Genomic DNA, 15,549 nt, shown 5'->3' with positions numbered 1-15,549 from the left:
TAGTAAATTTGGATGTAACATGAAGAAGCAGACCAATGAAGAAAGAGCTAGGCATAAAAGTAAATGTAATAATCAACCTCAAGTGTATCCTAGACAGCATCAACGCTAGTATCGTATTATTATTATATTTTCCATATTTTTCTATAATAATTAGATTTAGACTAATACAATTACTGAATTAGATTAGTAAGATTTCAGCTATAGTAACAATAAATTCCTGATTTTATATATGTATATATGTACATATGTATGTATATATAAACATTTATATGGTGTGCTTCGTTTTTGACCCAGAAAAAGATTCTGAGTATAACACCATGACTCCAGAAAATGCTGCAGAGTGGCTGTGGCATTACTTCTGTTTTTCTTGCATTTGGCATATACTTATCGAAGGTCTAAAGTCCACCATAATCATGTACAGCCGATTAAAAATTAGTGTTAAGCTAAAGAGATTTTCTTATTCCCTTATGTTTCTTTCATTCTAAATCTACAGTCCTGCTCTTTTAGACTCTGTGAGTTTTGAACCCTAATAAATCAGTATACTTAGTCCTTTGATAAATACTTATTTCTGCAGTGGCCCTTGGGACAGAAATTTTGCTGCACAATTTTGTACATACATGTAATCACCCGTTCATATCAACTGATTAAGAGAAGTCACCTCGATATAATTTGATGAACAACCGGTGTGACTCTCCAGCTCCATATGGGTGAAATTGAGGTATATTTTTTCATCCTCTGGCTGTCTGATAATGTAGATACATTGTCGGTTGTTGATATAAGGGTTAGGGTAGAAAGGGGATGTGATAACCCCTTCGCTATCCGTGTAATTTCCTCCACAACTTGGATCTGCTATTATATATTAGAAAAAAAATCCGTTAGTTGAGATAGTCACAAGCATTGAAACTCAGTTTAGGCTGCTTCTGCACGATGGCTGGAAATCAAAGTGGATTTCCGTGTTACTCAATAGCAAGTGTTTATTACACCCGTTCATGTGCTGTTGGCTCTATCTGTGGGATGTATATATATCTGGGAATGTTACAGACCAAATTTTAATGGTGAATTTTACTTACCAGGTGATGTTGTATAGATGATGTGGAAGCCTTTATCTGTTACTAAGTCATCAGAGTGAAAGTGGATCCATGCATACGGACCAGTGGTTTGGAGTGGGGGTGGAGATCCAGTGCTACAGTATTTACCAAGCACAGGGTCTTGTGGAAGAAGACCATCTCGAATCTAGACAGAAAAATAAATCAGAGATTAGGATTATTAGATGTGTGCCAACTGTGAACAATACCAAGAATCTTAAAGTTATCTCAGGGGCCACATGAGATATTGCAGATGGTGGGTAGAGGGAAAGCTCATGGGAAGTTTCCTCTAAACACACAGGAACTGAGAAACGGACACACCAGCAGAGCTCTGATGAAGGTCCTCAGAGAGCCATCAAGGGTTTTGCGAATGGGAATGAAAGTATCAGGAGATCTACTGTTCAGTTGTTTTCTTGAAATCATGCTCAGCATTGCACAATTTTGGCAAACATGCTATTCCAAAACAGCTTCTCATTTCCACGATTCGGCATTGGCGAATTCTGTAACAATCACTTTTCACCTTAGTAAAAAGGCCTAAACTCACACATCAAGTCACAGACTGTACTGCAATATGAATCTATTAATCCTGTTCCCTAATAGGTTTCCTTAAGCAGATTAATTCTCTGTGGGTTGACATTCGACAAGGAGTTTGGAGATTGAACTTTGTAAGAAAGTGAAAGATTCCCACCAGGTATTTGGCCTGAATCCTATTCCTCTTTAGTTGCAAAACTTCTACTGACTTCAGTGGACTGTGATATCATCTTCATTCTGCTGTGCTGCCTATATATCTGAGTGTGCGTTGGTGGGTGGAATAAGTAAAAATGAGTATTTCAACCCAGAATTTAATTTTTGAACAGTCCTCTTCTGTACGTCGAAAAGGTTTTGAAATATCTTGTTTTGCAATAACATAGCCATAAAATGTTGTCATAATCCACAATTAAACTTTACCTCTAAATGGTCATAACTGCAGTTTTCATGGTGTTCTAGGCTTAGTGTGCCAAAAGCAAAAGTGATGAGCAGGCCAGGGCTGGTTGAGATGGTCCAGAAACAGTCTCTGTTTACAGGATAGTTACCAGGGTATCCTGGAGAGCTTATCGAGCCATAAGTACCTGTCAGCTCACCACCACATTCTGACAGAAAAGAAACAAGAAATAACACATCCTTCAACACCACATGTCAGAAGATGAATTCTCCTGTAGTTCTCCTGCAGTGCCAATACTATATACCACTTTGGGATTCAGAATAAATTTAAAAAAAAAAGACCAAGCCAAACAAACCAACAATTTACTTCTTTCTTTAAATTTGACAATTGATTCTGCAATTTGATTGTAAAAGCAGAAGTTCAAATATTTCCTGATTTGCACAGTGAAAGAAAGATTCTTTCCCAGTTATGATGGAACTATTATTAGGAGAATGATCAAAAGCAGTGTGTTTTGGATTTCATTTGCAAAATTAATCTGAATTTCTGTACTTCGTAAATAGTCTCCATATTTTATCCTAGCACAAGGCTGTTTTCACTTTTTAAAAGTGTTAATTACAGGGAAGGCTGTTTCGTATACCTGTAATAAAAAATATATCCATCTCAGTGTAACAGTTGGGAATGGTATGGGTAACTTGTGTGTTATATCTAAGAAATAGCTCATTTAGTCATATCTATACCTCTCTCCCTTTTTGTTTTTGTTTTTTTTTTTTAATACCCAAAACATATTTTCACTTTTCAGTATCCATATTTATCAACTAGTAATTATCTACCTAATGATGTCAATTGGAAGGAAAAAAACCAAATTAAATCAAACCACACGCGCATACACACGTACACGCCCCCCCCCCCCCCCCCCCCAAAAAAAAAAAAGCTCCCCAAAAAACATTAACAGCATTTCAATAAATGTTTCTGGAAATAAAGAAACCATGCACACCCTGAATTTTCTATACTTTTTTTACCCCATAGTTCTTTCAAGTCATAACCCAATGCACAGTTCTGTTTCTAGACAATACACAGAACATTGAAGTGGGTTTGATGTTGTACAAGATGATTTGGAGTTTATTTCTAGAAATGTACTGCCAGGCCTCCTGGAAGAATCACATACAGCAAATCATACCATAAAGCTCACACATAATTTAAAATCTCTCATGTTTGGAAAGCATGGTTCAAAACCTCTAGCCTCTTGCATATTGTCAGTGGCAAAAAAAGGCAACTTGCTTGCTCAAAGCACTAGATACTTCTGAGAGAAAAGAGAACTGAACAGAAGAACAGCATCTCCAGGAACACATGCTCTTGGGGGATTCTTCACAGCAGATATAAAACGGCCATGAAAACAGGAGAAAGTTATGCACACAGAGGCTGAGAGTTGGAGTCTAAATATTTTCAAGTGATATATACATCTACATTTCAGCCTCACTCCCTAGTAAAACATTGTCCTACTGCTCCTCATGATAGCTAATCAAAGGAAATGGTCATTCTTTTTGTTTCAAAGCCATGAAGATGCTAAATTATTGGACATTTCATCAAACTTACCAGGATCCCGAGATTCCCAATGAACAGTAAAACCTCCAGCTGTAATGGGGTAGTATGAGTAGAACCAAAAATACAGGGAGCTGTGGGAACTGAAAAGCTCTGCAGGAGTTGAGGAGCCACAGTATTTCCCCAGCATGTGCATTGATGCTGAAGGTCCATCGTGGATTTGAAGGAAGGCAGAGTTACACTCATTACTTGCCTCCAGTTGGAAGAATGGGAAAGTAATACGCAGAATCTAACAGAAAGTAACAAAAGAATAAATATCTTTTTTTTTTTTTTTCATCTGCTGAGACACTATGTAAACAGACTGTGTATATGTGTTTATATGTGTTCATATAACTGAAAGAATCTATGAGCTTTGGAGCCATTATGCCACTTCCTAAAAACTTTCAGGACAAAAGAAGACATTACAGAATCTTAAGGGTCAAAAGAAAAGAAGAGAAGATAGGAAAGAATTTGGACAGGGAAGTTGTCTGGAAATAACATTATTTCTGTAAACTAATAATTGAGACCATTTGCCTGTGTTTGTTGTATCTGTAAAATATATATATTTATATTTATATATATATATATATATATATGTATATATTTCAAGCCATGCAAAAGACTTGAAATACAGCATAAAATACTTTATTCCATATCTCCCATGGCAGTTTTCTCATCAGGTAATTAACATTTCTTATCCTTGCTATGGTTGAAAATATTGTCATGGGAGTTAAGAAAATGAAATTATCTTTTTTTGTACATATCAAATTGGTGTCTCATAAGCCCACTCTAGCTACTTAGTGACATACACAGCTTTATGTATGTCCAGATTCGTCACTGATGTGCTTTAATGCAGCTCTGCTGAAGATAGCAGTGACTCTCAAGCCTAAAGCTGAGGATATGTCTCATACATATAGTGCTGCATAAACCACTAGCAACCACTGGTTTATAAAACTGCTTAAATCATTCCATGAAATATCATAAAAGATCAAATATTTATATTCCAAGTAAGAAGTTTCATGCTGAAGTGTGAAGTAACGTCTTTTGTAGTCGTTACTTAGAACACAAGTGGAATTGCTAATTGCAGAGTAGAATCAGAATACATATTGGAGTGCAACATTTTAAAATTAATCCTTAGAAATCCAAACGCTGTTATTACACAAAGCCATTGACAATATGAATTCAGCATTCCACATTTCTGAGGCTCAGAAATCAGAAATATGAAATTGTTCTGGGGCCACTTAGCTCATGAACCACCTGTGGATCCTCTCAGAGCAGAGCTTTTCTCATGCAGCTATTCACAGATCTCAGTCTAAAGAAACATAAAATAGGCAACTTCTCTACATGGTGGTAGGTGATGTCAGCCCTCACAAACTTATTACAAATCTCCAGTTGCCTGGTGTGTTTTATTAAGGTTTCATTTTTAAATGCAATGATTATAGGAATGAGTAAATTCTAACCCTCAGCTTCATAGCAAACCTTGCAAACATAGGCAGGGCTAATGCTTAGGGTAAGGAGACTGAAGGCTTGGAAGGGTCTACAACTTATTCGCTTTGAAAAAGGCTTCTGAGGGGGTTGGATCACAGTGCTGGAATATGTGGCATGAAGATGGTTGTGTTTGGTCTGATGAGCTAAGGGGTCCTGCAGAGTGAGGGGTTCTTTAACCTGAACTCTATTTTACCTTGTTGGGATTAGTTTGTATAACCCAAGCGCAGCTGACCCCACTGGTGTACCGCTGGCTGTTTGGGTTGTTAGGGTAACTGAAAGTCCCCCTGGAGCCTGGGAGATATCCTCCACAAACTGCAGAAAGAGAGAGAAAATTGAATAAATTGATTAATTTGTGCTATTGCTGTACAGACTTAAACAAAACCTAACTTTCTAGCATAGCTTTGGCTTCCTGAACATTCAAAACCATGATAAAAGATACTTCTATAAAGAACTGTTCCTCTAATTTGGAATGACATCACAAAAAATAAGCAAAATTACTCCCTGAGAGGAAAGTAGTTCCTGGAAAAAAAGAATAAAGATTTTCAGCTGGAATATGTGGCTTCTGCCAAAATATATTGATTTCATCTCAGGAAAATGCCCATAAACTAGTTTGTTTCAAGAGGGCTGCCTCCAGATAGAGTTTTTAAATTATTCACCATTTTGAAGCTAATGTGATATAAAATTGTCTTTCTCAGTAGTGGTGCATCATAGAAGTTATCCTTCAGCTGTTTTATTGTCCCATTTATTCTTTTTGGTCAGATTTCTGGGCCAGATAACACCTCTCATGATATACCATGGTCTTTTCTCTCGATGAGCCATTCAATATATGGGAGCTGTGAAATGGGAATCCCAAATAAATACGAAAAAATAAAGCACCCAAAATACAACACACATAAAACTGCAGCATACCACAAGCAGCTGTAGTGCAACACTCAACTGATGCCAAAGAAATACTTAATTTTCAGCAAACTGAAATGAAGTATTTTGCCTCAGAGAATGGTAAAAATAATATAATTTTGTTTAAAGTGTCCAGCTAAACCATCTCACCATTTCTCAACCAGATTCAGAATTATCATGTCATAAAATGTATGGTGTTTCCCTTGATTAGGAACTACAGCAGAAGTTACTACATTATAATTTCTCACTGGACAAAAACTGGTTTTCTATCCCTTCTACTATGAATGGTTAAAATATAATTTTTCTACTTTTCTACAGGTATGTGCATAATAATAAAAATTACTGGTTAGATATTTAAGGAAGACAGAAAAGAACTTGAAGGAGCTCTAAAACAGACCAGATTTCACAGTGGCTCTGTGAAAGTTTTACCCTCTGTATATTGTGAAAAGTTAATCTGCTTTCTTCACAGCAAAGTGTAATAAATATGAGCCATCTAACAGATGGTTGCCACAGGGATGCTCACTGGAATGCTATCCTGACTTTTAAAAATTAAAAATTAATGGAAAAAAAAATCCTAGACAAACAGAAAAAGTGATATTAAGAAGAAATGTTAAAGGCAGGACATTACAGTCTATAAAACTCAAAGTCCCCCATTTTCATTTATAACATTTCTTTCTTTAAATTTCTGTTTGAAAACATTTCTGACTTTTCATCTTGACTAAAAACATCAGGACCTCTCAGCTTCACAACAAATGAAATACTGTGCACATAAGAGAAACATTAATGTATTATCTTGCAAATCTGTTGTCTTTATATCAGATCTTCTTTCCCAACCAGCTCACCAGACCACTTTCTCAGGAACAAATACATGATTTTAGGATGCCTGGCATCTAGTCAAGGCCACTGGGCCTTCAGGTCAACTTCACTGTTATGCTGCTGTTGCTAAACTAAGCAGCTATAAACACAACTCATGGAAAACTCTGCCCCCAGGGGACTTTGGGACAGGACCTGTAATCCTTCAAGAAGGTGGTTGTTTTTTTTCCATCAGAAGTTGGTTCTTATTCACATATTAATAATATACAGCAAGCATCTACTTGCTGTAGGCTGGTGGCCCATTTCTCCAGAGCAGGAGGTCCTGGCCATACCTTGCTGGGCAGTCTGGCACTGAGGTCCTGTCCACGAGCTGGTGCACTCGCAGGAGTAGCCATTGACCCCATCCACGCAGCTTCCCCCATTCTGGCAGGGGTTGCTAATGCATTCATCAATATTGTCTGTACAATTAGGGCCTGTCCAGCCCGCATTACACAGGCAGAAATATCCAGAGATTGTTGCCTACAGGTACAAACAAATGCAAAAAAAAATTACTGAGCATGGATCATCTAAAGGAATCAATGCAGTCAGCAGAAAGACTGATATTTACACTTATTTTATGTGGAGATATCAGAGCAGAGAAATAAAACATTTAGAATGCAATTACATTGATGGTGACTGGTGAATACCAAAATAAACTCAAAGCCTAATCAGATTATCTAGCTCTTTGGTTTTTTTATTAAGTTATTTCTTTGCAGGTCTCTTTCCAATTACTTTCTAAGAAGTCAAAATCTGTATTCATTTAGCCATTCAGAAAACTGTTTGCTTGGCTTTGAAATGATCACCCTAGAAACAAGTCAATCATATTATATATTATTATAAACAGCAAGTCAAGATAACAGTGGTTTACAAATAATTTCTCTCAGGCTAATTCTCTGGAAGCCTGCACTGGAGTTACATGGGCTGTCAACTTGCGTTTTCACCCTGAGGGATGTCAAATGGGAGTAGTTGCATTGCATTCTCTGCATTGTTCCTTATTCTGTATCTCTTTTACATTTGTTTTGTCCAAACCTCTACTATTTCTCCTTATAATCAAGTCTTTCCATATCTTAAACTGCTTTAATTTCTTATGTCCTTTTTCCTTATATTTCTTGCTTTATAGGCACACCTTTTACAGGTAAAGCAGAATATGGTGTTCCAAGGTACATTCTTACAATCCCATCTTTGATGCCATACAATCAATGTGCTATATTCTCTATTTCCTTTTTCATTCTCTGTTCATGTCCTCTGTGTCCTAAACAGAGATTTTCAGTATGGTGAAAGAGGATTTTGATGTGTATTTAGGGCTCAGAATGCTGCTTTAGAAGACAAAAAGATGTTTTCTGATCTGCATTTAATTAACATTGCATTTCATCTGTCATTATGCTGGCCAAATATAGCTCTGTTATTTCTGTATTTTATTAGATACTTCTGTAGTCACATCACTGAAGTGATCTGACTGTGTTATTATCTTTAAGTAGTAGTTTGTAGCCATGATTGCCTGCAGTTGTATGTTAGGATTTAGGGGAAGATGTCATATCTTTTAATAGACTGACTAAAATAAATAGTTTCTAAATAGGGCACAAAAGGACCTTTAAATATCTGAGTGAAAAGACAATAGGTATCTACAGAAGAGCAAGGAATGCTGGTAAGGGGTGGAGTGGAGGTGAGGAGATCATGTCCTGTCACAGAAAATGAGAAAAGGAAATGAGAAAAGGAAAAAATCCACCTCTACATCAAACACACAAAAAAATGGCTTGTGTGTCCTAAAATTCACTTTGTTTTCCCCAGATATATCTGTTGACGTTCCAAGCCCCACTGACCTTGCCTCATTATCTTTAGTCTGTGTGTACTCAGCGCACAGTCTCACCAGTGTCCGTGTTGTAATGACACAAAGCATTATCACTAACTGCAAGGAGTCCAGCACTTACCAAGCACTGTCCATTTGCACAAGGGTTTTGCAGCTGGCAGGTATCACTGAGAGCAGAGCACCCACTGGGCCCATATCCACTTCCAGTGTACCCAGATGGGCAGGAACAAAATGGCATCAGCCCTTGGGAGGTGAGACAAGGTACAGAAAGTCATTCGGTCCTTGTTACGATGACAATACCAATGACAGTAAAGGTCCTTGACATTTTGAAGCAGAGCTTTTATATAATTCTAATATATTTGATAGCTTCCCTGGTCAGTGCCCAGATTGACCATGGAAAGATCCCTGGTGTTGCGATGCTATGGGTATCTGAGAGTCCAAGGTCACCTTCATGGGAAGTGGTGGGAGTAGAACAGTAAAAGAAGCTAAAATCGGATAATGACATCAAAGATAAATGGTGATTATCTTCCCGTTTTTATGGTGAAATCTGCTCTTTGCTGGAGCCTAGATCTATTTCTGTCAATGTTTGTGGAAAAGCCTTCTGGTTTTAGCTAGCCTGCTTGTAAACTCCTTTGGGTGAGGGAAAACTGACCGTGGAAAAGGGGCTGAAATGTAAATATGTTGCTACAAAGTGGATTCAGCCTAACCAAACCTTCTTCAAGATTCACACTAGTATTACTTACTTACAACCCTTAAAAGAGCACCATACCTAGAGATGAGGTACAAGTAGCCGAAGGATGGCACCCTCCATTATTTATTGAGCAGATATCAACCTGAGTACATGTTTGTCCATCTCCCTCATAACCTGTTCAGACATAAATCTCAGTTAGTCTACAACAAACTATGTTGTCTGAGTATTGACAGCAAAATAATAATTTGGTGAGAAAAAAAAAATGTGTAAAATAATAGTCTTCTACAGTTAAAATGGAAAAGTTGAGGTTGCCACTGGAGTATATCCTGGCATACTTACTCTGGTTTCTACACCACAGGGATGGATTGAGATTTTAAATAAATCCTCCCATGATTTTAGAAAAAAAGTAGATCGGTATTATCCAAATATAGGTGAGGCCATAAGAACTCAGCTTTCTCAGCCACTATGTGCTGCCCTCCCTATGCTTCTGCACCCAGCTGGCCCCGACCACCTCTGGGCTTCCCTCCGCGGCCAGAGCTGTCCTTGGGTCTCAAACACAACACCCGGCTCCTCTCAGGGGGCTCAGCAGGACCAAAGCGCTGCACCGTGACTGCGTGGCCAGAGCTGAGGTCCACTGCACCACATCAAAACTTGTCTGAGGCCACATTTCCAGCATGGTGATAGCTCCTCAGTGCTCAGTAACTGAGGGCCTTCGTTACTGGCAGTCTATTGCCAAGCAATAGAAAGGTCAATTAGAAACACTTTTTCCTGGTATTATTTCTAGTATTGATAGCATGCATTACATAAAGCCTTTTAAATCATAAAACACAAGGGATAAAGATGTAAGTTATGACTTCCACTGCTTGACCTGTACTGCAATGGAAACTCTGCCTTCTTAGAGAACATACAGAACATGACAATTATCAAGGCTTTTTTTCAAGACAGACAATACAGCTGATTTATGGCACACAGGATACTCTTTCAATTAATACAGACAATGAAGTTATGTCATAATTATGCAAGCCTTGTTTCCCATTCATGATCTTATGAAGGAAGTACTTTATCAAATCAAGGCCCTAACACTGAAAAGGGCTACCTAGTACAAAAGAAACATATTTCAGAGGATGACCACCAGAGAGGTAATCTACGAAACGTCCTTTAACAGTTTTAATATACTTGGACTCTGCATTCTATGTTACGATATTGCTTTGTGCATGTGAAATTTCTCTATATAAGAACAAACTTCCGCTTTTCATATCTATGATGAAACACGCTCAAAAGAGTTGAATCTTCATCTTTTAAGCCTTTCCATAGTTTTATAAACAACAAAAAAATCTGTTTTACCTGGTGGACAGAGCCCACAGTGGAAGGATCCCATTGTGTTGATACATTGAACCATCGGTGCTGTTGAGCAGCCTCCATTATTACTTGCACATTCATCAATGTCTTGGCAACTGTAGCCATTTCCTTGCCAGCCTAAGAAGCAGCACAGGAGAGACATTAAAACAGAAAATGCCTTGCTTTTTCATTTGGTGCCTTGACCAGCTCTTTTCATAGAGAAGAAAAATATTCCTTTTGAATTTGATTAACACAAGAGAAGACCTGTCCCACTCATAACTGATAAAAATTAATACTGGTCTGCAAAATAAGTTACAAATATGACAGGGTAGAGACATGTGTGCAATAATGTTTTATTTAAACTGTATTCTGGATATTCCAGAATCAAACAGACTTTAACCTGAAGAGGAGGCAGTTCTGGTCTAGTGCCCATGTGTACAATTTGCAGCAAAGCTTTATCATAAATCTGGTTAAATACTCCAAATACTCCTCCTATATACGCCACCTATGCAACTCAGGAAGAGGAATCACAGGTTATATGGCTTGAGGGGACAATTAGATTTTTATATTGCCTTAGGACAGTGGGCACATGGACATGAAAGGACCTTGGACCTGTTACATGAAGGTAATACGACATGAAGAACATGAAAGTACCTATGGACACGAGGGTACCTCAAATCTATAGAGATGCTCAGTTCAGGGTGGATAAATCATGTGTTAAGACTCCACTGCCTACGTTACCTAGATGTGTCATAACCTACAGGCATTTGTTCTCTAGAATACAGATGAAAACATTTCATGAAGTAACTGTCATCGGGATCCTGTGTCTGTGCTTATGACATACAGGCAGTACTACCCACTGCCACCCGCTCCCACCAGCGAACGGGAAAGGACACGATACCTGTGGGACAGGGACCACACGAGTAGGATCCTGGAGTGTTGTAGCACTGCACGGGTGGATTCTGTGAACACGGACGGTCAGGGAGGCTGCATTCATCTACATCAGCACTGCAGGCAGGGCTGCCCGGAGGGGACATCCAGCCAGCATCACAGATACAGCGGTACTTGGGCTGCAACAGCAATCATCACATCACATATTTAAGACAGTTAAAACAGTCAAAGAAAAGGGCAGGAGGAGTTCATTTTATAAAGTGTCTTTTAAACTACAGCGAGAAAGTTTTCAGAGCATTACATGATTTGCACATTCTGTTTTATTATATAAGGTGTGATGGTAGTTTTCTCAGTCTATTTCTTCCTGTGTATTTACCTATTTAGATTATGGAAGCAACAACAGGCTCATTCATTATGTTCATAAAAGAAACCTGTAATTTACTCCAAAGCTGCCAGAGAACATGAACAGAAATTACAAGCTGTACATAAACATAATTAAAAGTCATCAACTTGCTTTGTAACCAGGGTAAACAGATCGCATAAGAAACCTGAAATCAGCTTGGCTGTTTTCTTTTAAGCAAACTAGTCAGTAATCTGCAATGTGTAGCACTGGCATTAAATTGCAAATATATATCTTCTTTGAGGAAAACAGTTTTATCTCTTGTAAATTTAACTAATGGCCCGAATTCAGCATTTATCTTGCTTTGGTCCAATTAAAGCTAATGGGAGCTTTATTGTTGACTGTCACAGGAGCAGACACTGTTAAGCCAACACTGAACCATTTTGAAAAGCTTTCTCCACAAAAAATGGGCAGAAAACAAGTGATGAATTGTGAAAGCTTTTACAAATTGAGAAAATAAATTATTTTATAGCATAGCACCAAGAATTTGTGGTGTGTGTGGAATGGTGCACAGATGTATGGGAGCGTTAAGGAGCGCAGGCTTGGCAGGGTAGTTTTGGAGAGCTGCTCTGAGCAGAAAGAGCCAAAGCTGGCATATACCATATGTCCCTTTGGAGTGAACACACTGTACCCAGATTCTATCCCCAAAAGAATGAGCTGGCTTGCTCCAGAAGACCATTCAAGTGTTTATTAGCATCCACCCAGGGCAAACAGTTGGATACCTTGTGCCTGGAGCCAGAGCCTGAGTCCAGCTGACAGTGAGGAGCACCAACGATAAGCAGCAGCCACCCAACCAGTGTGCAGCCCTGATGGCTCCCAGGCCACCAACAATAATGGTACACAGGTATGACTTTTCTCAGGAAAAATAAGATTTGTGATGGTTGTCCTCCTTAATCATTTAAGTAATAAAATTTTCTAGCAACTTAGAACTCCCCAGATAATGAACAGTATGAATGTTATTCTTCAAATAAGACTTATTTAAAGAATATTCTCAAGCTCCCTAAGAATGTAGTAGTAGATCTGATACTGTGATAAGTACCTTTAATAAGACACAAGGCATTTTCAATTCTTTCTGCTGTCATTTGGACAACAGAGAAGACAGAGTGGTGTTTCTTGCTGTATTTCAGCAGAAGTTTGTGCTAAACAGTTTTGTGCTGCTCAGCATTATTTGTTCCTCATTCATGCTGTGCTATATAATGAGACTTAGACATTGTTCCTTACCCTGTTGGGCTGATCCCTGTCACCATCTACGCAGATGCCATGTCCACAGAGTGTCTCAGATCCTCCCTGGCAGTCATCAAACTTCAAGGCACAGTGAGGCCCATAGGTTTCCGGAGTACAGGTGCAGCTAATGGTGAAGGCAGACAGAAAAATTAAAAAGTTGTCTTAATATAGGACTTAAAGCTCATATATTGCCATAGTGAGAGACTGTTTCTCACTCTTTTAATTATATGGTGTTCCTTAACTGTTCAGCTATACTGTCAGTTCTATTAATAATCATGAAGAGAGGCAAGGATCCTGCTCACCAGAGACTCAAAATTCAAGTGGGACTTGTGTATATCCATGGCTGTCTGAGCCTACGGGAGAATCCACAGCTTTCTGTTACATTCATAAGTGCAAATCCAGAAAAAAGAAATGTCTAACATTAGACTTCAGCCGAGTATGAGCTTGGAAATCCCCACTTCGGTCAGAGCACACCCAGACCTTGTGATTCCATTCATGAGCCTCATATGATGCCAAATGCTTAAAACCCTACCTCCAGTAATACGCAGAAATGCCGTGTCTGGCCCGTCACAGGGAGCAGGACTCACGCACACACCTGAACACCTGGTGGCTGTTCTCCTGGCAGCAGCCCAGCTCTCAGGTAACAGTGATGGGCAGGAGGAGGCAATTGGGGCTGATGGGGTGGGAAGAACAAAGTAGTGGGCTGCAGGGATGCATCCTGCAGGGGGAAACAGGTTTGCAGCCTGCCAGCTGCATCATATTGTCATTTATAGGGCACACCTTGGTCACAGCACTGTACAGATTTGGGGGAACTGAAATTGGGATCTTCTAAGCCATCAGCTAATGTTTACCTTTTCTCTGGCCATTTGTTTCCACATGGACCAAATCTGAGGCTCTGAAATACAACTGAAAGGAACCAAAACCTGCAGAAAACCTCCAATCAGTTTACTAGCTTTTTATGAAAACGACAGTGAACCACATATTTGGACTCAAGTTATGTACTGCAATGTCTGCTGATATCCGCTCTTCACAGAGACATATGGCAGGTACATACCCCTGTTGAATTACTTTTAAGATGGCTAATGAAAAGTAGTCTGTAAAAGCATTTATCTGCAGAATTTGAATCAGTGTATACCAGTGCAGCTGGACCTTGGAGCAATTTATAAGCAGCTGCTACTATACCTGTCACAGTGACATACATTCAGCTGAAACAGCAGTTTGATAAGCCAATTGCAGGTAACTAAACCCTGCACCCAGGACAAGCAGCCTAGGTGAACTTGGGCTTCAAAAACCCACGAGAGCTTAATGCTTAACTGCAGTCTGCAATACTGCAATACAGCATGTTCATTATTGTAAGAGAGGGCAAACAGAGCAACACTGTCTTGCTAGTGCAGTAGCTCAACCCGGGCAAGCATAGAGGCAACAGATCAGGGAACGCGATCACCTTTGTATGTTCAAAGTACATTCAGAGCTTCATGTTCAACTCCAAAGGACACAGCAAGGCAATCTGACTGGCTTCCAAGGATGACAATGGCACTGTCTACTGCCTGGTCTGGCAAAGATTAATCTGCTACCCATCTGAAGTTGCTCAGAGAATAGCTTCAAGAAGGAGATCATGTTGCAAGGAGCTTCAGCCAAATTGCAATGCTCCACTGCTTGGCACAGCCCTGGTTCTCTCCCATTGCTGACAGCACTTTGCGATGAGGCCCTTGTTATTTTGGTTTTGGCACAGCCTTTCATCCAACTAATGCAATGTCTTATTAACATTGCAATTCAGAAAGGCATTTCCTGAATATCTGCTCTTTTTACTCATTGTTTAGCGCTTTCCTGAACTACAGCTTGAAGCCTGCAGGTGAAGAAACTGAACAGGAAGTGAAGACTGTGTCACGCTCCATTTCACAGTACCTCATCCAGTACTGCCCTTCACATGGTGTTATCACTGGGGGCTGTGGAAAGTTAAATATCACCATTTTCTTTACCCACAGCCCACGCTGGTGCATATAACTACACCAGAGCAGGAGGGGGGTAACCTAGATTGCTGGGTCTTGGAAAAAATAGCAGCAGTGTTCCCACGGCTGTTAAAAAAGAGCAGTGTCATGCTCTACCTGGGGATGGATTTAGCACCTGGGGAGTACTCAGAAGACAGACAGTCTGTGATGGGAGACTAAAGGCAGTACAATGGGTCTGGGGAAAGGATTCAATAATCCCTCAATAATCCTGAGGGCACATGCAAAAACAGTAACATTAAGATTCGCATGACTTATGAGGAAGTCTTAGTTCATTTCAGGAAGCACTGATTCAGCAGGTACCAAGGAGGACGAGAATTACATTGGGGAAAAAACTTACAGGAATCACGACTGTACTGACACAATGACA

The 15,549-nt window shown here is 39.4% G+C and overlaps 1 protein-coding gene across 1 annotated transcript in view; it reads right to left on the bottom strand.

Annotated features, from left to right (window-relative positions):
* Positions 1-15,549, bottom strand: part of CUBN (cubilin) — a 140,578-nt gene that overhangs the window by 119,768 nt on the left and 5,261 nt on the right. The window contains exons 7-17 of the mRNA XM_065050909.1: positions 13,171-13,297; positions 11,560-11,728; positions 10,665-10,796; positions 9,399-9,494; positions 8,751-8,872; positions 7,116-7,302; positions 5,267-5,385; positions 3,601-3,835; positions 2,034-2,215; positions 1,071-1,233; positions 659-849 (exon numbers count right to left, since the gene is read on the bottom strand). Of these exons, the coding sequence (XP_064906981.1) occupies positions 659-849; positions 1,071-1,233; positions 2,034-2,215; positions 3,601-3,835; positions 5,267-5,385; positions 7,116-7,302; positions 8,751-8,872; positions 9,399-9,494; positions 10,665-10,796; positions 11,560-11,728; positions 13,171-13,297 (1,723 nt within the window). The remainder of the gene's footprint in view (positions 1-658; positions 850-1,070; positions 1,234-2,033; positions 2,216-3,600; positions 3,836-5,266; positions 5,386-7,115; positions 7,303-8,750; positions 8,873-9,398; positions 9,495-10,664; positions 10,797-11,559; positions 11,729-13,170; positions 13,298-15,549) is intronic.

This window comes from Columba livia, chromosome 2 (assembly GCF_036013475.1).
Source record: "Columba livia isolate bColLiv1 breed racing homer chromosome 2, bColLiv1.pat.W.v2, whole genome shotgun sequence".
NCBI classification, from domain to species: Eukaryota; Metazoa; Chordata; class Aves; order Columbiformes; family Columbidae; genus Columba; species Columba livia.
Note: the sequence above shows the minus strand (reverse complement) of the source record. Positions and strands in the feature narration are given on the sequence as shown.